Source organism: Bombyx mandarina, chromosome 12 (assembly GCF_030267445.1).
Source record: "Bombyx mandarina strain Sakado chromosome 12, ASM3026744v2".
In the NCBI taxonomy this organism is placed as follows: Eukaryota; Metazoa; Arthropoda; class Insecta; order Lepidoptera; family Bombycidae; genus Bombyx; species Bombyx mandarina.
Genome location: NC_143219.1, coordinates 1,647,877 through 1,671,674, shown reverse-complemented (window position 1 = coordinate 1,671,674; position 23,798 = coordinate 1,647,877). Strand labels below are relative to the sequence as shown.

The window sequence follows — 23,798 nt, the reverse complement described above, 5'->3', positions numbered from 1 at the left end:
ATAAAAATAGTCAATGTAGGAGTTTTTTTTTCCGAAATACATACTATTTATAACTGTTTATTAAATCAGCTCGCTTTCAACTCGGGTTCTAACCTATTTTTTTTAAATAACATTACACTTTTGCATAAAAATACCTATTTTATTTACAAAATGAAATAAATTTTCATACAGCATTTGTCCTGAAAATTAAAATATACGCATTGGTAATTTATTCAAAATGTCAAAACTAAATTTAACAAAATGACTGAAAAACCTAACTTGACCGCTGATGTCACTATGGGCGCTCGCATCCTTGACTACCGTAACGTCAGGCAATAATACACCATAACACTTTTGTTTTAAGATTAAAAGTCGTAAAACAAGTGAATGCGGGTTACGTAATTTGAATTTTTGAGGATAATTTCGTTGGATCGTTATTTTAAATTTTAATAGATTGTGTTTCCAGAATGTTCGTCGCGTGACGTTGGTATTGCTTCGAATACATTTCAAGTCACTAAGGGATAATTTTATTTGTGATCTCTATTCTCTTACGCACTAGATAAATAGTGTTAAGTCGAATGAAGTAGATAATCGATCGCCATTCCGATCCGGTAGTAGATTCATTCGCGAAGCAGTTACTCTTGAGTTGTTAGGTCTCCTTTGGAGGCGCTCGGGTAGCTATTAGCAAATCCCACCCCTCCTGACTGAGCCTTTGCTCGCCCACCTACCCTGGTGAAACTGGAAAGGCCTCCGAGCTTCCAGTAATCCCTCAAACATGTTCAGTTACATACGAGGGTTAAAAGGCTACTACCACTACTTAGCTTATGCGACATTTTTGCAATATTACAGGAGTAATTTAAAGTGTAAAATTTGTAAAAAATATCATAACAAAAAAACTTATTCAGCTGGGTATTTGAATGGAGTAAACTTAATTGGTGTTTTATTAAAAACATCGAACTGTTAATGTTAATACCAAATAAAACGCATCTTTAATTATTACAAAGATAAATTTTAATGTTGAGTCCTCCTCTTCGCGTCGTTTCCTCACTGCTGAGGGTCGTGACCATTATAATTCGACATGATTTTACTCCTTGTGATGTCCCGCCAGCGCCTCCGATCATGTTGCGTATTCAGTGAAATATCGCTTAGCTTTCTTTCACCCCTCGTTAAGTTGATTGTCAGCGGTTTAATAGATAAAAATCTGATAAGCGAATTGCTCAGCTACGTATGCCGCGGTAAGGGTGACAATTCATTGCCGAAATGCCAAAGAAGTAAATTATATATATAAAAGAAAGTCGTGTTAGTTACACTATTTATAACTCAAGAACGGCTGAACTGATTTGGCTGAAAATTTGTGAGGAGGTAGCTAAGAACCAGGAGAAGGACATATGATACTTGTTATCACGTTCCCATGGGACGTAACATAAAACGTGGTATAACAAAACGCAACTGATATGGAATAACAAAACGTAATATATTCTATGGGTAATTATAGTAGAATTTTGAAGTTGACCGGTTGATGTGTTTGAAACAAACCGTGTGGCGGAACAAAGTTCGCCGGGTCCACTAGTTAATAATAACTAATGGACCCGCACTAGTCGAAATTGGACTATAATTAATTGAAATTATAAGTTTAAACATTAATATGGATCTATTGTGAAACACTATTATATTTCTAAGCACAGATTTCGCCAAAACTACACTATAGATAAATAATATTAAAGACAAACAATATTAATCTATTCTCAATTTGACAAAGTCTTTAAACAATAACAAAAGTTTGACAATTGACAATAAACAAAGAGTAATTTATGTATGTGTTGTGTCAAATATATGGCAGTGTATGTAATGTATTTTTTTATTGATTTAATGTACTATTCATGCATAATTTAAAAAAAATATTAGCGTTCTGCACATCTTCTCTATATTCTCTATAAGTGTGGGAAATTTCATACTCCTCCGTTCGCGCAATTTTCGTAAAAAGGAGTACAAAGTTTTAGCTTCACGTATTAATATATAGATACTAGCGACCCGCCCTCGCTTCGCTTCGGAAACATTAAAGCACACATGAAACAAACAAAAAAAAATTTAAAAAAAAAAGTTGCCTATGTTCATCAGGGACAATGTCGGCTTCTATTGGAAAAAGAATTTTTCAAATCGGTCCAGTAGTTTCGGAGCCTATTCGAAACAAACAAACAAACAAATCTTTCCTCTTTATAATATTAGTATAGAAAAACATTTCATACGTACATGGGTCACGACCAAAACTCTTTGAAGGTTTTCCTTAATGCGTTCCGGTATGACGGGCGATGGACGTTATGCAATCCAAATGAGACTTTAACCTCATGTCGCCATTCACTTTCTGATGTCTATGGGCTCCGATAACCACTTAACGACAATTGGGCCGGTAGAGCGTTTACTTATCTACGCACCAAAAATTTTTTTTCACAATTTTTCTACAATATGCAAGTTGGAAGTTACACAGTTACTTTCTGATATTTCATTCTTAACGAATGTAATTTGAGTACACACATTATGGTATATAAAATCCGATTTCATAAAGCTATTATAAATAATATTTGTCATCAAGGTAAACTAAATTCAAATTAACGGTTTCCTTGTAGTTGTTTTAAAGGGAAAATAAAACATTGTTAAAATCAGATTTCAATAATATAATATGGCCGCCACGCGCCACAGACCGATGACATTACAATTAATTTTCCATATCTGACCCAAGCGAAGGGGCAACGCAAAGCTGCTGTCGTCCAAACATGTCTTGTTGGATCCCTCGGATCCTCTCAGTGCTTTTAGGCCCTTTAAGCACCAGTCACTACCCTCGTCGATTACGACGGATGGACCCTGCCTATTTCTACCGTGAAACAGTAATGCGTTTCGGTTTGAGGGTGGGGCAGCCGTTTTAACTATACTGAGACCTTAGAACTTATATCTCAAGGTGGGTGGCGCATTTACATTGTAGAGGTCTATAGGCTTCAGTAACCACTTAACACCACGTGGGCTGTGAGCTCGTCCATCAATCAAAGAAAAAAAAAAAAAACTAATATGAGCTCCGCGATCTTGAGATATTGCAAGTCCTATAGTCACAAACATCTTGCCTACGGCTGCTTTAAAGCAGTTATACTTTGAAGCTTGGCTCCCGTGTCTCCAGACGCTCAATTAGGCGTAGAAGCCGCATTAAAAAGTACCACGTGAACTCGTCTAAAGAGAAAGAAAATCGAACCCTTATTCTTGTAAGTCGGTTAAAAATAAAACTCTTCCGACGGCGTCGACTAGACGCGAGGGGTCGCGTTGCTATAGATACACCCTTTGATGCCTGAGCGAAGTTATTGACGAAAAGCTAACAACAGCGTCCACACTCGCCACACAGCGATCTCTGTGTGATCAGTGCGAGTTTTTTAACTTCTCGATCGCGTTAAAGTAAACTCAAAATTTGTATGGACTTGGAACAACGCCCCTAGCGCCAAACGTACGTAAGTTGTTCCAAGTCCATACAAATTTAAGTTTACTTTTACGCTAACGATAGAAGTTAAAAAATTCGCTCAAACACAATGATCCTGGCAAATAATTTTAATTCAAGATAGACATTGCTGTTTCTTGGTTTTTCCCTGTTGATGATCAGACCGGTGGTAGACCTACACATTTGCCGGTATTAGGCTATCAAGTTACACAACTAGAATAACTATACTGAGATCTTAGAACTTATATCTCAAGGTGGGTGGGGCATTTACGTTGTAGATGTCTTTGGGCTCCGGTAACCACTTAACACCAGGTGGGCTGTGAGCTCGTCCAACCATCTAAGCAATAAAAAAAAAAAAAAAAACACCAGGTGGGCTGTGAGCTCGTCCAACCATCTAAGCAATAAAAAAAACCAACCGACCTTATTATTCGACACTCTATTATCTTATAAGAGTCTAGTTCAGAAAATTTATCTAAACGATGAAAAGTATTTAATATATTCGACTGTGTGGACTTAATAACATAGATATAGCAAATATTATTCTTTTAATATCCGCAAAAAGTAATAAAACATTTAGAGTACTAAGTCTATGGTCCTGTGATTAAGCCGATATCAATCCCAAATGAAAGCGGTATTTACTGCGTAAGCATGAGATAAATATAACATATGACGCGCGATTTATGTGAACATCTAACTATTGCTCCACCATTGGATGGCGGCGTCGGTGGTTTCCTGTAGGAAGCATTAAAATGACGTCATTTACTGTCGGCTTTAGTGCCTCACACCTTCCTGCCCGTTCCTGCTATGAAACTATCAATCCTTGAATAGGATTTTGGAGTCGAAGTGTTTTAGCCTTCTTTGGAATTTCTAATGAATTTTCACAATTTTTTGCATGTAAAATACTTCTAGGACGGCTTTAGGTTTAGGAACTATAGAAACTACGTCGTGGAACGTTTTCTAGAAAATACAGTGTCTGTTGTTCAAGACCCGATCGACGGGAAGACTAGAAAGCTCTTTATTGTAGGTGCAGAGTAAAGTATGTCTTTCCTAGTCGACTGTAAGGTTGGTTTTCGTGTGTCGTTTTGTCCAGACAGCGGCCAGGGAACGGGGGAAACGTGTAATCGTTATTCAAACCGGCAGACTACTATTTCGGAGCGCTGTGCGCATGCGCGCGAACGCAGCGCTTTCTAGGTCAGGGCCCCAGTCTGCACAAGAGTCCACACGTATAGACTTATAACAAAACGCCATTTTATACTTCCCGACAAAAAAGAAAACAGATTAATTCTCTTTTTAACGAACTTTTTGAGAAAGATGAAAGTAAGCGAACGAGTGAAACTGTTCCGATATCAAACTGACGGGTTTTTGTTCCGCGTGGCTGACAGTTGTCCGCGACCGGTCCCCAAATAAGTGCCAACAGATAAGCCCTTTACTTTTACTCCGCGGAGCGACTGCAGCGTGCCGGTTCGCGATCGCGCGACATCTTAACCATTTATTAGTGGAACGTCCAGGAATGTGTTGTGCGAGTTGTTCCTGCGCCATCGTCGCCGCCGTGACTCACTCGTCTAGTCGTATTTCGGTGTATTAGGGAAGCTAAACGAAGATATAACACGTCGCGTAGGTATAATTCCGTTTGCGGGGCCCCTTCTCGTGTCGTAGCATCGATCCGCGTAAACGCGACTGCAGCACGAATTCATTAGCGCGTATCATTCACAGCCAGCTCTCGGCGACACGTGAACGATTTCACAAACGCATTTGTTCGGCTATAGCTCGGTTTTACGATTGAGCGACCCGCATTAGACCGCGCTACACCTAAACGGGGCGAAGGTCGCCGGTGTCACGTCAGCCCGGCATCAGGTAAACGCGGAATTGTGCGTGTAAGCGAAACGTAAACACTCGACGACAAAATGCACCGAAAAAACTCGCGCGCTATGATGTCACCGTGCAAACATTAGAACGTGAATCGTTAAATATAGCCGAGTCGGGCGATTCTGTCGAGTTCGGTTCATTGAGCGACGAGCGGGCGCCGCGAGCGGAGCGCCGCCGGCAACGAGCACGAACGACGAGGTAGGGCGCGACCTTGCACCGTCACGCGCTCCCTCGCGAAGCCCGCGATTATTTTCGTCGCATTTTGGCAGCCACGTCTCACTCGTGCGCTCCCGACTCCCCAAGCTTTTACCGTGTTTATTACAAACGAACGTTTGGACTGATTCGGTGTTATTTTTGCAGATTGCGACAAACTCTAGCGGCGCGGCTCGCGGACATAGAGGATATTGTTTCTGAATTCGACCGCGTGTCCGAGAGGATCGACGAGCTCCGACAGCAAATAGAGGTCTCCATCGCTAAAGTCAGAACTTTATACGTGTTCGGCGAAGACGAAGAGGACAACGTGAAGACTTTGACGGCAGAAGTCTCCGAGCTAGTGGAGCGTACCAAAACCTTCACGGAAGAGAGCAGAAAACGTTACGGGGGATCCGCTCCGGCAGACGTTGCCCAAGAATTGTCCGCTTTGGAATTAGCGTCTGAAGCTCTCGCCGCAGCGATGGAAGAAAAGGAAAGGGAATGGAAACGGGCCCGAACTACTCGCACAGAATACTTGGCCGACGTCGAGGATGTGCAGGCCTGGATCCGTAAAGCGGAACTGACAGCGCGAGATCGTACTCTGCCACCGGAGCCGTACAGAGAACGCTTGGTGGCCACCAGGTCCGAGGTGCCAAACATTGCCGATCGCGTCGAGCGTTTGACACGCAACGCTCGCGCCATCGTGGAAGGAAGCCGTGATGCAAGCGAGAGACAACTAGTCCAATCCACAGTCACGGCTCTCTCGGACCAGTTCGCGTCGGTGTGCAGCGAGCTCGAGGCTCGGCAAGCAGCTGTCGAGGATGCGTGTGATGCAGTAGCTAGATTCCTAGCATTGTTGGAGAAAGTTCTCCTCTGGGTCGAAACACAACGTGCTTTCCTTGCGCGGCCTCTCCCATTGGCCGACTTGCAGGAGACGCTACAGAAACAGACTGAATATGGGGTTAGTCACGTCACAAAACACAAGCACCAAGTTATAGAGTTATTTTTTACTAATATGGTCTTATTCTTTCAGAACGCGCTCAAGAGTTGTAAGCAACAAGCGAAAAATTTAGCAGACATGGCCAAAGAAATAGAGGCAATCGAACGCGTCACGAGTCCAGGAGACTTACCGTCTAGACTGGAAACCGCGGAGAACGCCACCGTAGATGTTGAAAAGAAATTAGCGAAGACGGTCAGTCGACGGCGACAATCGACGCAATTGACGAACAGAATCAACATTAAATTCAACTAATTCGATTTCATTATTTTCACAGAACGGTTTATTACAAGAATTAGCAGAAGAGTGGGAGCGGTGCGAGAGGAAACTGAAGGATGTCGGTCATTGGCTAGAAGCGACAACCAGGACTTTGGAGACGCCTCAAAATGCCAAGAAACCGCTTCGAGACAGATTGGCTCTCAGAGAGAAAATCATTAATGACATTTCCACTCAGAAGACAAAAATATCTTACGCTGTCGAAAAACTTAACGTGAGTTCGGGGGCTCGCGGCATTTTAAAACATTGTTTTGTTTGTTTCTTTTTTAGGACGTGCACAACAGGTCTCTGGGAAAAATATTAACGAGTTTGTCGTCGGTAGGTTCACTTTGGTCCCGATGGTGTGGCGGCGCAGTCCGTGGGCCCTGAAGGCGTGGAGGCCAACGCTCGTCAGTTAACGGAGGCGCTGGACGCGGCGGGTGCCAGTGTCGCGGGACAGGCGCGCCAGCTCGCGGCCGCTCTGGCGCAGGTCGAGGCGTACTGCGTGGACGTGGCGGCGCTCCGTGCCCAGCTGTTGCAGGCGGAGCAGCAGCTGCGGCACGCCGCGCAGCCCAACTACAGCCCACACGATCCGGATCGGGCGCACAAACAGCAACAGGTACGTACCTCACCCTCGCTGACCCCGCGAGTAGGTGGCTAGCGATCCGTCATTCTTAGTGAGCATTTTAGTTTTATTTATCTCGATCCCGGGAGGCTCTCGGTCGGGCGACTCGGGTGGCGGGCACCGCTTCGCTTCACCTCACGGCACCGTCTGGGACGGTGGTAGAGTGTGTTTTCACCGAAGTTCAGTTACTCATCTTTCGTTTTCTTTCTTTTGCCTTCCCTTTCACCCTCACCGCTACTAACACGTCAAACCGATATCCTCCGTTAGGAATGTCGCGAGCGAGTGAAATCGCTGCAAAGTAAGATACAGGCGCGAAATGAAAGAATAAAACTTCTGGTGCAGCGTGGCAGTCCGGACGCCGACCCGCTGCGGGACGCGTAGGCCGTGGCTCGTCCCTAGCTTTAAGTCGACATTATCGTATCCTGTTATATATAAGTGAATCCGTTATATGCGCTAAAATAAACACAAACATCGCAGCCACCGTCGTTTTCTTTCATGTCATTTCTCGAAAGCGTTCACCCTTGTAAATCGTTTTTGTCCGTACTTGCGTATCAGGATATCTGCCGGCGTATCGATGAGCTGAGCGGGGCGATCTACACCCTGGACCCGTACTTCACGATGCCGGTCAGCGAAGAAGTTGAGGAGCGTGCCGCCACTCTAAGCATGCTGGCGTCTAGCGGGCAGAGCGCCCGCGCGCGTCGTGCCCGCTCTCCTGACCGTCGAGACCGCACACTGGCCCCGCCCCCGCGTCCCTTACGACCCCGCAGCCCCGCCTGGGCCCCTGGTGGACTTAGCTACGCCGAGATCGTGCGTGGCTCCAGCTCGAGATCTAGTTCGACGGGTTCAAGGCAGCCCAGTACTCAAAGAATACGATATGATCATGTCGAACATGTGGACGTACAGAGATGCCCGCCTTCCCCACCAGATTACAATGATCCTGAAGTTGAAGTTATAGTGGACCACTCGTGTGTGCGCAATGAGTCCGAAAGTGGCGACCCAATAAAAAGTGCAGTTTATAGTGCGAGTGAATCTCTAGAAAGTGCTATCGGATATCACGTTGAAAAATATGAAGATCGTGAAATACATAGTGATCGAGAGTATTATCCAGAAACTGTGGTCGATACACCAGTTCCCATTCAGAGAGATTCAATACCTGAAATACAGGAAGACCAGTCTATTGAGACTAAGCACGAAGATTCTCAAATCAGATACGAAAATATTGAACTAAGTTCTCCAAAGCATCGTACTGAATTGTCATATGCGGAAATTTTGGCTTTAGGACTACCCAGACAAATGAAGACACAAAGTGTCGTTAATATGCCGAAACCACAAGTGGCTCAGATTGAGTTAATAAAAGAAATAGTGGTTGAATGTCATGAAAAACCTAAGTTTAATGTGCCAGCTGAACAAAAAACTGAGCGCATCGACACGCGTCAAAGAACAGATAGACTTAGTAGTACAGAGAGACCGGCATCACGAAGTCGTTCTAGAGATATGCCTCGACAAAGGCGTGCACCTGAAAAACGGCCTACCAAGGTGCATGACATTCAAGCAATGAAAAAGAAAAAGACCATTAAAAAAGTTATCGAAGTCCAAGAATTCGACGATGCAGTGGAACCTCCTACCGATGACTTGGTTCAAGGGAATGAGGTAATTAAATCGGAAATTATACAAAAAGATTTTGATAGCAAAATTGAAGAATTAAATCCGAAACAAAGCTCTGATTCCGAGCCAGTTGAAACTTTAGAAGCGGGACTTAAAACGGATGATTCCGAAACACTAGAAGTTCCGGAAGAATCTCAACTAAAAAAATCTAAAAAGAAACAGAAATCTAAGAAAACGAAACATGTAGCGGATGAAATACAGAAAGCTCTTAAAGAACTAGAGGAAAGCAACAGAAAAAAGAAAAAACCAAAGGAAATAGACAGTAATAACTTAACTACTGATGCTGCGTCAGTAAAAACAACAACTGATATCGATAAAGAAGAAGTAATATTTTCTGAAGTAGAAACAGGGAAAAAACAACCGAAAAAAAAGAATAATAAAGATAATCTGAGTGACACAAAGCATAAAACAAATAAAGATAAGCGGGATCATGTTAAAGAAGAAATTATTTATGCTGTTGTCAATGAGCCCGAAAAAACATCCGAAGTTATTGAAAAAGAACTATTTGAAATTATTAGAAGTGATAATGTTTGTATCCAAGAACAAGAAAGGGAAGAAAAAGATAATATTGAACTCAAAGAACCAGTCAAAAAATCCTCGAAAAAGCACAAAAAATCTAAACTTAAAATTGAAGATACAAACACCACACAGACATCTTCTGAGTTTTTAAAGACTGTGTGCATACCGGAAAGAGAACCCGATAAAACGCTTGAAACGAAAATTACTTTGGTTAAAAACGACATTCTGACACGTGACAGCAGCTTAGGTGAAAATCTAACTGACAAAGATATAGCAGGAGATTCCAAAGATATACAATCAAGCGTAAGCACAGATTCTTTGCAACAAAACGCTCAATCTGTTGATGTTGATATCAAAGATGTCGAAGTCCAAGGATCTGAGAAAGATCTAACTTGGGAAAATTTAGTTGACCCAAGAATAACGAGCGACTCAACTATTGAGGAACTTCCAAAGGTCGATAAACTTAATACCGAGACATCAGGAAGCCGCAAGAAAAACAAGAAACACAAAAAACAAGTCACGTTATTGGAAGAAAGCTTTCCGAAAATGGATGTTGAAAATAAAAGCGAAAGTACTAAATTAATTTCAATGGAGATTAAAAATCTAGAAATTGAATCTACAAATAAGAAAACAAAGATCAAAAAAGAAAGAGTCAAAATCGGTGAAAATCAGGAAAAACCTGCCGATGTCACAACTGCAGTACAAGAACTCAAAGAAGAAATTCAAGAGGCGCAAGAAGAACATGTAAAGGCAGAAATGGGCACTGAAGAGTCTTTAAAAGTCTCTAAAAAGAAATCTAAATCTAAAAAATCTAAAACAAAAGATGATGAAATAGATAAAGCTCTGAAGGAGATAGAAAATAGTGAATCTAGTAAAAAGTCTAAAGATAAAACATCTAAAAGCAAGAACAAGTCAAAATCTGTAACAAATGTTAAAGACGAAATTAAAGAAATCAAACTAGAAACAGATAGCACTGCTAACAGTGAAAGCTCACCTATAAAAGTCGTTGACTGGAATACGTTGCTAGCAGACGAAGAAGATCTTTCCGAGTTTTCTCGCGTTGAAACAATAAAAAAATCGCCATCTGAATTAGTTGTTGACGATCAAAAACAAGTTGCAAGCGAAGTAATGATTTTGGAGGAAACTTCTACCTTATCGCCAAAGTGCCAAGGTATAACCGACAAAGATATAGAATTAGTGCCTGTTGAAAAAGTAGAGACAACTACAGAAAATGTTGACAAAAATATGACTGAAGATATTGTAACAATATTAGATAAACAGATAAATGAAATCGGTATTTCAAGTGTAGCTAATGAGCAAAACAATAATGATAAATACTTTTCTTCGGATGCTAAAAGACAAGAATCGTTTAATATAGTCGAAGAAATTACTTGCTATAAACCAATCGTTCAGGATGTTGAAACACGTACTATCTATTTAATAACGCACGAAGAAAAGAAATTACCGCCTATCCGAACGGTCAAAGTCTTTAGTAGCAAAAGTAATTCTCTGGAAGAGCAACAGTCAATTGAGGAAACTGAGGAAAAAGTAATTGAACACAAAATCACTGATGAAAAGTCTTCCAATAGTGATACATCAAAAAACAATGAAACTGTTTCAGAAAATCTATCGGATGTTATGATTAATAATAAACAGAATATGGTAATAGAGGAACCACGGGTTGATGAAAAGATAGAAGAGCTAAACCCAAATACGTCGGAAGCTACAAATGTTTCCGAAGGAACGTTCTCAGATATCTTAGAAGAAGCAATTTTTGGTTCCGTGCAGGACCGAAATAAAAAATCGATTGAGAAAAATAACAAAAAGCAAACGAATATTCCATATCAAGAATTGAAAGAAGAGTTAAAGACTTACTCTCTTGAACTTGATACGCATCAGTTGGACTATGAGTACACTCAAATGAAAAAATATGTTGAATTCGAAACAAACCAAAAGCGAGCAGCTACCACTGAAACTGAATCATGTCATGTGGTTATTCCTAGCAAAGAATATGTTACTGTTCAGTCTGAAAACAAAGATATCAGTTCTATAGTAGACTATGAAGACATTAGAGATGCAGAAGTTAATTTGACATCTGACAAAACCAAGGAAATAGATAGCGAAATCACTAAAGCAGAAACAGTATCAGAAAATAACTTACCCAAAGAAGGTGAAGATTTCTGTAAGACTAATACTGTAACTACTATTAGCAAGATAATTGATGAAATAACAGATTACACTACTGAATTTATCCATAATGAAAGAGTTACTTCTGAAAATAATAATGGAAATAAGCAAATTGATAGAACTGAGACTGTTTCTGAAACAATAATGGACGATGAAAGTAAATCTCTCTTGACTCCAGCATCTTACATAAATAAAAATTTAATGAATGACATATCCAGATATAGCTATTCGGAATTAGCTGATGCTGAATTACGGTTAAGCATGATAAAAAGTAAAAAGGAAACTGAAGAAAAAGAATCTGTTGAACAAACAACACTAAGAACAATAGCCACGGAAATAGATTTCAGTGGCGAAGATAATGAAGCACAAATTGTTAAAGAATTGTTCGGATTTGAGGTGGGCATTGAAATCGCTAAAGATGAAAATCAAAACAACTCGGGACCAACTACCGACACAACAAAGAATATATTAATTAATGACTACCACGAGCTATCCGATGCCGAAAGTATTTTAGCTACTAATTTGAAACTGAAAACTGTAAACTCTGGGCCTGATCAAATTATTGTCCAAGACTTATCTAACAAGGAAGGAATTCCTACTGCAAAAACACCCAAAGAGGTTTACCTTTTAACTGAAGTACCAAGGCAAAGTTATCAAGATATTATTGATGCTGAGGTACTTTTAGCCAATTTTGTGGAAGGTTCGCGTGGCCGCGATACATTATCGATTAATCCAGAGTTCAAAACTGAGATACAATCCCCACAAGATGCTGACCTCACCGAATCGTTATTAGAGGAAATCGTTTCTGAAACAAAACACGTTGAAAATTCATCAACCACCGAAACTCTTCAAGAAGTATCAACGTTTATCGATAACGAGAAGGGAAATATAGCAGAGAAAGTAATTCAGCCTGAAATTGAAAATACTACAATTACTGATAGTAGTGAAACCCGTCAGTCAGAAGCAGAATGCATCTTTGATGTAACAAGATTTATTCGTCATGAATTAAATGATGCTGAATGCTTGTATGCTATTTCGCGTACTTCCACCGGAATGCAAATGTCAGGTACAGATAACAAAGAAGCCGATAAAGTCACGGAAGTGACAGATTCTTTAGAAAAAGAATCACAAATAGATGTAACGAATCAAATACAGATAGACGAAGAAACCGCAAAAACTGAGGATAAAACTGAGAATATTTCATCAGTATTCGAACCATTGCGTTTTAGTTATCACGAATTACGTGACGCTGAATATATTTTTGCATCGAGGGCTTTACGTGAACCGGTAAACTCTTTAGTATTGGTTGATAACAACGACAATGCCAATATGGAGGAACAAAATCTTGAAAAATGCATGGAACTGCCGAACAGCTTAAGCGAGGATGTCAGCTTTTTAGGACCCGAAGATCTCCATACTCAAAGTCTCAGTAAAACTGAAACCGAAACTCAAGGAAGCGTTCAAGCGATTACTGCTGAATTTATAAAGAACGAACACAATACGTTCGAGAGCTTACCTCAAGACACAGAAACTTGCCAACCAATAAATAAACCCAAATCCGTTGGCTTGGAAAAGATTGAGTTTTCCTTTGAGGTAGATGATCTAACTAATACACCAGTAAGTGTTGTTTACGCCATTGATAAGCAAGATGTAGAAAAAGATGATCTAGTAAATGCGTCTAAAAATGTAGTTGACGATGATATTGAAAAATCATTTGAAATAGTTGATAGCAGCGAAATAGTTGACCCACTTGATGAATCAAAGGATGAAGACGTACGTAACGTCAATGTACTGAATGTTGAAAGCACACCCATTCCACAAACCACCACAGCAATTGAACTTGCTCAAACATCTGGTGAACCATCGTTAGATGAAACTTTTGAAATCGTAAACATCACTGACGAAGAAGTTCAGAAAGATCTGGCTACTACTATACCAACTAAAGATGCTTCTCTAATAAATAATGACAATACACAAGATTTTGTGAGAGTAGAAACAAATAATACTGTAGAAAAAAGTATTTCTGACATTACCAAAACTTCTGAAATTACAAAAGACGAGTCGGAAGAAAATATCGTGGAAGAAGACAGTGTTGTAACTATTCCACCAACGGAAGATGTTACGGATAAAGAAAACGTGCAACATTTTGAAATCGTAAATACAAATAATACAATTATAGAAATTACTTCTGACAGAACTAAAACTTCCAAAGAATTACCAATAACTGACACTAAAAATGAGTCTCTTGTGTCTTTAGTTTTCGGTGATATTAAAACTCTAGAAGAATCAATCCAAAAATCGTTAGAAATAAACGATTTTGAAAAACAGACAACAAACGTTCAATGCTCGGAATCTGAAATAAACCAAGAAGAGCTGCTAGACACTGTAGTCGTAGCACCTGAAATTGTAGATGAAGATCAAAATTATTCATTGATTGAAAGTAAAGAATGGAGTAAACCCGAAAAAACAATAAAAGATGAATCTGAATCATTCATTCAAGCTGAAATATTAACATCTGTAAATCTACATAAGGAACAAGAAGCTACATTGACCGAAATACTTGCTTCACCTGAAAAAACTACTGTAAAAGAAATCGTGACTCAAACAGACACTGATGTAACGAAAATAGCTGAGAATTTAAATGAAGAAGAACAATTATTGTTAGTCGAAACTAAAACTTCAGAGTTATATGATAAGGAATCGAACAACAATCCACTTGTGTCCATGGGATCCGGCATCTCTTACCCGCTTGAGCCTGGCACTATCTCGGCAGATTCTAGTCAAACTGAAATTTCTGATTCACCCGTTGTCTTATATCCTGAATCAAATACCAGTGTTTTACATGAAAGTACGGTTGTTATAAATGACGTCACAAGTACGGAAAAAAGCGTAGTACAAAATATCCCCGTAACTGAATTACCTATTATTGAGCAAAATTTGAAATCAAATGAAGTTGCGAACCAAACCGATTTAACTCAATTCGATAGTCCGAGCCATGTAGAGAAATCCCCGATACACAGCCTGCATGATCTCTTACCTGAAATTGATTTAATTCCTGAATTCAGACCTTCCTTCCCAAAATCTGTTTTACACTCAAAACTTTCGGCGGATGCCCCTGAATTTACTCCTTCCTATTTGTATCAAAATCCTGTAAATAAGTCTGACAGTGATGTTACTGATTTCGTGTCTAGTGTATCAGAGGACAGTAAAAAACCGAATGAAACGAACGAGCCGAATGAAGATATTTTAGAGGTTATAATGGAAACTACATCTACACCTACAATCTCGCAATTTTCTTACTCATCGATTTTGCAATCAAAAGCCGAAAAACAGACGGCGTTGCAATCGCAACCAGATGTTGTAGATATCTCGGAACAAAAAGAGCCACATGATCAATCGGAGCATGAAAAAGAAGAGAACCTTGAGACCAAGCATAAACGTAACAAGAAAAAGAAAAAGAAGGATGAGAAAAAACACGTATCTCAAAGCATTCGACCTGAACCAATTTCACTCATTTCCGATACCAAAGAAATTTCTTCTGAACCAATAAACGTCTGGGCTAAAGCAGCAGAAGAAGGGAAGTCATATGCCAAAGTTGTTGCTGAACATATTGCTAACAATGAACTGGATAAAGAGACGACAAAGAAAGAAATCCATAAACCACACGAAGTAGTTAAAGATGCACTGGAAACCACCAAAGGAATCGATGTAGTACCTGTACCAGACCCAATTCGAATAAGAGAACCAGCGTTGGAAACTGCACAGGATACTGAAAATAGTGTGGGTACTTGGGCTAAAATTGTAGCTTCTAAACGAGTATCTCCAGAAAAGACAATAAAAATAGAATTTCAACAATCAGAACAAACCCCAGTTTCGTCGAAAGCTCCAGTCATATTTGTTGACGAATCGGATTCTGATAATAAAAAAATAGACAAAGAAGTTGACGCTGAAGGCTTTATAACGGTCGAAAGAAGCAGAAGATCAAGGTCAAGGTCCAGAGACAATCGCTTGAGATCATCATCCAATATTTCTCAGAACCGTGAAGCTCGTGAAAAATCTGAAAATAGATTTGAAGCACTGACGACTACATTAAAAGTTGAAGAGGTGGAACCAATTGTTGTTCCTGAATCTGAAGACGAAAAACAAGTCTCAAAGAAACAAAGAAAAAGTCGCGCTTCCAAATCGAAAGAAAAAGAAGTGAAACCTCAATCTATTGAAGAACCTACTCCAGTTGCTGAAGAAGATTCTAAGCAACACAAAAAGAAAAATAAACACAAACGCTCGTCGAAATCTAAGGACGAAATCGTAAGCAGCGTTGAACTAACTAAGCAAGAACCTGAAGTAGAGGAAGTAAAACTAGAAGAAACAATGGTAAGATCTGAGGTGTCCTCAACATTGGCTGAACCTATCGAAGAGCCTGAGACGAAAAAGAAGAATAAAAAGAAGAAAAAGGATAAAAAGGCTGAACAGCCTAAGGCCATTGCAACAACTTCTGAAGTAACAATATCTTCTGAACAAGAAATAGAGACGACAAATAGCACATCTGAATCAATTTCAGGCCCAACTAAGTTAGAATCTTCTGAGCAAGGACTAGAGCAGCCTGCCTATCTAACAATAGAGAATCAAGGAGGTTCAAAGGAAAAAGGGAAACTCGAATCTGATGTACCACAGAAGCTTCCAAAAATAGAATTGGATTCAATATCTAAAGTTGCACCATGGGCTGAAAGAGAACCGATTTTGGAAGATAGTTTTGAACTCGAATCTAATAGTACACCACATCCAGAGCAAAAGCCATTATCAGTCGAAGAATGTAAAATAATTACAGTAGAGCAGCAAATTCAATCTGATCCGAAAATTCAACCTATATCTGAAATTACAATACATGATGACAAAGAAATAACGCCCGTTGTAACAGACGAAAGTAAACTAAAACGAAAACGACTCGAGTCATGTATTTCAACACCAGATTCCGTACAAACACCTGTTAAAGAAAGAGTATTCTCCGATGCGCAATTCTGGAAAATTGAACCAGACCTCAGTTTATTGGACAGTATGTCTGAAATGATTTCCGTGGAAATTGAGCAGGGAGCTAGTCAAGCTGAAAGTGAGTATGTATCTACCGTCTTCAGTAATTTGCCTTCCGAACAACAAGCAGCAGAAACAATTGTAGAATCCACACCCTCACTCAAATTCATAACTGAAGAAATAAGAACTGACGAAGTGCAACAAAGTAAAAAAGCTCAAGAAGAAAAAATGTCGGAGGAACAATCGCTAGAGAATAAAATGGCTGATTTGCAGAGAGAAATCGAAGAGATGCTCTTACCCGAAAATGATTCTTCTCTCATCAGCGACGACTCACCTAAGGAACTTACCGACACCCAGTCTTCTATGGAATTCCAATATGATGAACTCATTCCAGACAACATTACTCCATCTCTTGCGACACCTGAACCTGAAGATTTGCTACTAGAATCAAAGCCACCAGCTGAAACGCAACAAGCTGACGTCACCAAAATCGATGACGCACACGTCAGTATAAGCATGGCCGATTCTGTGTTGGACGAATCTGAGCCGTTTTCGTTCACGGAAACACAATCTCTCGAATATACAACATCAACGACTCAAGATATTATTTCACCTAGAGATGAAGCCAATTTTTCAGTTGGGAAAAATGAGAAAATCGATTCTGATGAACAGATGATCGGCATAGCTGCTAATTTACAAACAACTGAAAAAGACGAAGTTAAAACAGGCGATAAAGAATCTGATAAAACCGAAACTTCTGGTATTGTAGAGAATGTGAAACGTGAAGACACATACGAAGTTAAAAGAGACGATAAAAAATCTAATAAAATCGAAACTTCTGGTATTATAGAGAATGTAGAACGTGAAGAGACTATTGAACCTGAACTGTCCGATACATTATCTGACGCTGTTCCTATTAATGTTGTAGACCCTATCACTAACAACCATATAAACCTTAAACCCGATAATTTCTGGATAAACAAATACGCAACTGATGATGCCGAATTGTTATTAGTTCAACAAAAACTTAAAAAAGAAAGTACTCCTCCTATCGTAAAACAAAACCAACCTAAAGAGAAACCTATAGATCTTAATTTAAAACCCGACGTAAAAGTCGACATTGAAAACATTCGTAACGATAACAAATTCTGGGTTGAAAAACATTTATACCATGACGCCGAATGCCAATATTTCCTTTCAATGGCCACAAAATCTAAACCAACATCAGCCGTTGGAGATGATTTTGAAGTCAAAGATCAAAATGACAAGGATAGGGACCCTGGTGGTAGTTCTGGACACACTTCTGAAGGGGAAGAACCTAAAGAACCCTCTGGTTCTCCTTTCAATTCCACGTATCTGTCCATGGACTTACCCGGCGGTATATGTAGTTGGAAAGATCATAGCTCTTACTTGAGCGCCGAAACTCCTTCTGATTCGCTTGATTCAAACGCGGAGGCTCTTCAAGCTTCCGCTACTGAGGATATACTAACAACCCTACCTACAGAACCAGTTGTCCAAACCCCACCCCTACAGGAGCCAGCCATCAACGAGACAACCCGAAGGACACCCAAGGTGACTGATCTCCAAACGTATTGTAAAATTTTACACTTTATAATTTGTGTTTGGCATGATATTATAACTGAATTTTTAATTTCACAAATTACATTATGTATCGTGAGTTGTACAGCTACACCAAAACCGCTCGTCTTGTAGTGCCAACTGTTGGCATACGATGTTAATAACTTAGTATAAAACCGTATTATCAATATCGCTATTACAATTTGTATTGTTACAAATCTAGTCAACCTAGTCATTTCTTTTGAAAACCATTTTTTTACTCTTTGTTAACTTAGTTGATTTTTTCTAATAAATTAAATGTGTGTACGTATATTGTTTTATTTATGTATATCTTTATATATTGTTCATTTCAATACCCTACTACTGTCTGTATGACAAGATTTGGTTACTACGAGACGAACGTCATAGTTTTACGCTTTTCTTTTTCAAAAGATTTTTCAAAAGAATTCTAGATTCATCAAGAAATATTTTGTTAAAATAATATGAGACTGGTCCACAGCAACTGACCTATTAATAATTGCAAAAAATGTACTGGAGACGCATATTAAATATCATAAATTTCACAAAGAGGTCAGTTTTTTTAATGTTTCTTTTTATTGGGCCCTTTAGATTAGACCCCGAGTTTGTTGCATACCCAGATGTTTTTAATTTTTTTTCAATCCATTACAGCAATTCCAATAAGTGATTTAATTTAGAATTTTAATTTATATTATTTGATGGCATTCCGTACCGAGAAAATATTTATTTTGCTTCACAAGCTTCAAACACGCTGAATACTACAACTAACGGTAATAACATTTAGGGGACGCGCCATTAAAATAGAAAACATATTAATGAATAAACAAACCTGAAAGTAATAGATATTATTTATTTATATGCGCTTAATTCTGAAACATCTATTCTATTAGCATATTAAAAAATAAATACTTCTTTTCATAATACAAAATAAACGAAATCAATTGAATTATGTTTTTATAAAAATTTTAAATCGCATTAACAACTTTCTTTGTTATTCAGGGTCCCTTAAATGTTATTATAAACCAATAAATGTTATGATTGAAGAAGCTGTTCAGCTTTAATCGGTACTTACAGTTAATAGATACGGTACGGATTACAATTTGAACCTTTCACCTTTACCAACAAACAAAGTAAAATGTAAACATAATAAACAAACTTAGTAAAAATGTAAACATAACGTGATGTTTTTGCATAAAATTTTCGATACTATTCCCGCATGTCATGCCAAAATACGTGAACTTATTGTTATGAATTTTATTAACTAATGTATGTTGTGATCGTGTCCCTAATATAGTCCATGCATTATGAATGACCGAATGGACTTCTGTTTTCGAATTTTCCGTTTGAACGACGTGGAACCAAAAAGTGTTTAGTTCGAAGCGAAATCTGAATGTAAACCGGCGAACCTTGCATTAAATCCATTATTTACTCGTACATTTTGGACAGGTTCCAAGACCGCTCCAGCCGCGTATTTAACACTGATTTATTCATCCGCAAATAGATTCAATACGTAACTTTAAATTTGAATGATTGGATTATCGATATTCGTTCGATACTTTTTGGTTGCACCTCGATAATGTCAAAAGTGTGTGTGTTTAATAGTGGCGTGTGTTCCCAGGATGACTTGTCTAACGATATTGAAACACTGCTAGTCGAGATAAGGGATGTTCAAACAAGACTGACTGATTTGCCTGATGAAAGCCTAGAAGCCATGGAGGAAGGTCTCAAGGTGAGCCCTTTAAAGATTGAATAAACTTAGAGTTATTGATTAAATGGGCAATAAAGTACTAATGGTGCGTGTGAGTAGCTTTCTTCGTCCGGTATATTAAGCTGCAATTTAATCAATGCATTCCGTAATACAATAACGTTAGTGTAATAGGGACTCTTAGTTTCTCAACATCGGCTAAACAGTTAGGAGCACCTTTTTTTTTCTATTTTCTCGGGCCGGGGCCGAACCTCCTACGAGGGAGCTAGGAGCACCTCGCCTAACTCGTCGATTAAGACGAACAGTTCGACGAGCAAACATACCATAGACACAGCCCACTGAATTTCTCGACGGATTTTCTCAGTGGGCCGCGTTTCCGATCCGGTGGTAGATACTGCGAAGCTCTTGCTGGGTCTAGTGTTAACAAATTCTCTTAGTTTGATCCCGTGAGCTCACCTACCCGTCAGTGAGCCTATTGCGAGTTTTTTAACGTTCTCGATAGCGTAAAAGTTAACTCTGCAGTTTGAACAGCGCCCCTAGCGGCAAACGTAGGTAAACGTTTCAATCTCATACTAATTTGAGTTAACTTTTACGCTATCGAGAACGTTAAAGCACTCGCACTAGGCACATAGCTGGAGTAACCTCTTGGCTACCAGCGCTATTCGATTAGGGAAAAAAAAAGTTATGACGTCATAACGTTGGATCATCGGCACTCGTGGAAATAGTCTATGAGTGCAGGTCCGTTGACCTTGGCAGTGAATTGTCCATACAAGTTCTCATCGGTGATGTCACCTCGCGTTGCGAAATGGAGTTAATTATAAAGTGCGAGAGGTTGGCTTCGTTCACTAGGGCAGTAGTAAACGCCGAACTACAGCTGTAGGTACTCGACACGATACGAAATAAGACTGTGTATACATAATAATATGTAAATTGGAAATAATTTTTCGGAATGTCCTTTTATTTCGTGCGTCCGTGTTAGTGAAGTGTTATCGGATTTAAGGTATAATATTTTGTTTATTTTGAATATTAGATTAAAAAAAATTGAGTAATTTCGCTATCAATCACTCCCGGCATGGGTAGCTTCATTAACGAATTTTTATTTTATAGATTAAATTCTTTTAATTTCACTTTCATTCGTTGACGGTAATGAGTGAATAACATACTTCATAAATAAAAACTTCACGGCTTAAAATTTTGTTATTATTATTGTTATCTACTATTACCATTCCTCGTGATGGCAAAATGAATAAAATATTTAAACCTGGCCCACGAGACTACCGCCATAGGCATGTTGTTTCAACCATAATTGTTCCAATGACTGTGTCGGTACATGGTTTGATAACGAAAAGTTTTGTTTTTCACTATCCAAATCGAAACGCATACTTTGAGACATAATTAAGAACCCAAGATTTTACTATTAACGATACCCTCCGCCTTACCTTTCCCTCGATAAAAAAGCAAGAGTGATTTGACCGTTAACAGCCCACAATCGTCCACTCCCGATGCATTAACGGAGTTTTTAGGTACCTCAAGCACCGGTCATCGTCCCTGTCGAACCCGTCGCTTGCGACGAAGGGCTCGACGAGTAAATTAACCCATAGACACAGCCCACTGAATTTCTCGCCGGATCTTCTCAGTGGGTCGCGCTTCCGATCCGGTGGTAGATTCTGCAAAGCACTGCTCTTGCTAGGGCCAGTATTATAGAATAACACCTCGAGGTTACTAGGATAGGTAGAAAAAAAAACCTCGTCCACTGCTGGACATGCTCGTAGATCTCTCCCAGCCACTGAGTTCGGTCTTCGACTTTTTTCATTCTTTCACTAACTGACTTTCGAGATACTTCAGTGTTGGGTTTTAAACTAGAAATTTTAGTAACCATACTAATTCGCTTATTGTTGAATTCTGTGTAGGATTAACATGCGAAATAGAAATACGTTTTGGCGTCAAAGTTCCGCTATAAAGATAAAGAGTACTCTTTATTGAAAATCTTCGTGCGTTGCTAATGTAAAAAAAAAATTAGTCTGTGTCAAAATTATTCAGTCAAGTATTCATTTCAGTCGCATTATTCAGTGTTTTCAAAACTATACTTGTGGTTTGAGAACCGAGACATTTGAGAAAGTAGTGACAAGAACTCAGAATATAGGCCGGTCTGTTAAGAATTCCATAGTAATTAAATTTTGGTAGTAAATAATATTGAAATTTTTATGGCAATTGTGGCTAAATGTGAAAACTCTTGGATACAGATTAAAACAACACAACACGGAACATTGTATATTTACGTTTTTTTTAGATCTTGTTATGATTCTTCTAACGATAATCTCAATGTAATTTCGTAGCATTTTAAATTCCCTACCTCTGGGTGATGATTGTTAATAAAGCAATATAAAGGCATATAATACCGTATCTATAAGAGAACCTGAATAATGCGAAGCGAATCGAAATTCGATAAGTGTCCTTTCATAATAAAGAAAACTTATTGGGTTGTTGTAAATAATTGTGACGTACTCGAAATTAATAAGTCATTTTTATAATTAACTAGCTGACCCGGCAGACTTCGTAGTGCCTCAATCGAAAAATAAAAACTTAAAACAAACAAAAGGAATTCGTCCGACGGGGGACACATCAAAAGAAAAACAAAATTGTTATTTTTATTTAATTCCGAGCATTTTCATATTTATCTACCTTTTAAACCTTCTCTGGACTTCCAAAAATAATTCAAGACCAAAATTAGGCAAATCGGTAGAGCCGTTCTCGAGTTTTAGCGAGACTAACGAACAGCAAGTCATTTATATATATATAAATATAAATAATACTATTTAAACCAGATTTTTACATAGACTTTTAGATTCACGTTAAAAAACAAAAAATAAGCCTTCGCCGAAAATTTTTTTGTTTGGAACGAGTATTACTTTTACTTTATTAAGACACTGTGATTTTAATGTGATAGACGATTTTCAACTCTACATAAGGCAAGGAAGAGGTGAAAATCCATTTGTCGATTAAACGGCGTCATAATGAAAATTATTGAACGTGTATTCGTGTGCTACATTCGTATTTTCTTTACGGATTTAAGTTTAAAACGTATCGATCATTCTGTACTGTAATTTCTGTACGGAGTTACGACTTAAATTGTGTAAGCAAAAGTCGAATTCCTTCGGGAAAATGTAGGCCACTTTACTTCATTTTATGTCGATTTTTTCGGTAGGATAGTTTAAAAAAATCGTACTTCTTCTTAAAGTAAGTTAATTATTTGGACGTCTCTATGCATCAAAAACGACGAGGTCTTATCACATTGAACATAGCGAAAACATTAACATAAGATGCAATCATGTTTAAAAATAGTTCCCTTTCCGAGAAACAATGTCGTACTGTTTATTTTAGTCACATTATCGTCACCTTCAGCTTTGAACATAGGTATTAATTGGATGTAGTCATCCATAAGAGCTATAGTTGTAAAATAACACACTTATATTACATACAAACATCCTCGTTTTCGCTTATTGTAACAGTCGTATCCTGTTATGCAAATTTCGGCATCGGTTTCACATTTATATAAAAACTTTTTTTTGTTTTTGTTTAGATGTCTGGACGAGCTCACAGCCCACCTGGTGTTAAGTGGTTACTGGAACCCCTAGACATCTACAACGTAAATGCGCCACCCACCTTGAGAGATAAGTTCTAAGGTCTCAAGTATAGTTACAACGGCTGCCCC

The 23,798-nt window shown here is 38.9% G+C and overlaps 1 protein-coding gene across 7 annotated transcripts in view; it reads left to right on the top strand.

The window, feature by feature from the left end:
• Positions 1–23,798, top strand: part of Msp300 (Muscle-specific protein 300 kDa) — a 215,885-nt gene that overhangs the window by 147,733 nt on the left and 44,354 nt on the right. For all 7 annotated transcript variants that reach the window (XM_089731748.1, XM_089731746.1, XM_089731744.1 and 4 more), the window contains 6 exons: positions 5,681–6,473; positions 6,546–6,704; positions 6,787–6,999; positions 7,108–7,383; positions 7,945–18,357; positions 20,000–20,110. In XM_089731748.1, the coding sequence (XP_089587874.1) occupies positions 5,681–6,473; positions 6,546–6,704; positions 6,787–6,999; positions 7,108–7,383; positions 7,945–18,357; positions 20,000–20,110 (11,965 nt within the window). The remainder of the gene's footprint in view (positions 1–5,680; positions 6,474–6,545; positions 6,705–6,786; positions 7,000–7,107; positions 7,384–7,944; positions 18,358–19,999; positions 20,111–23,798) is intronic.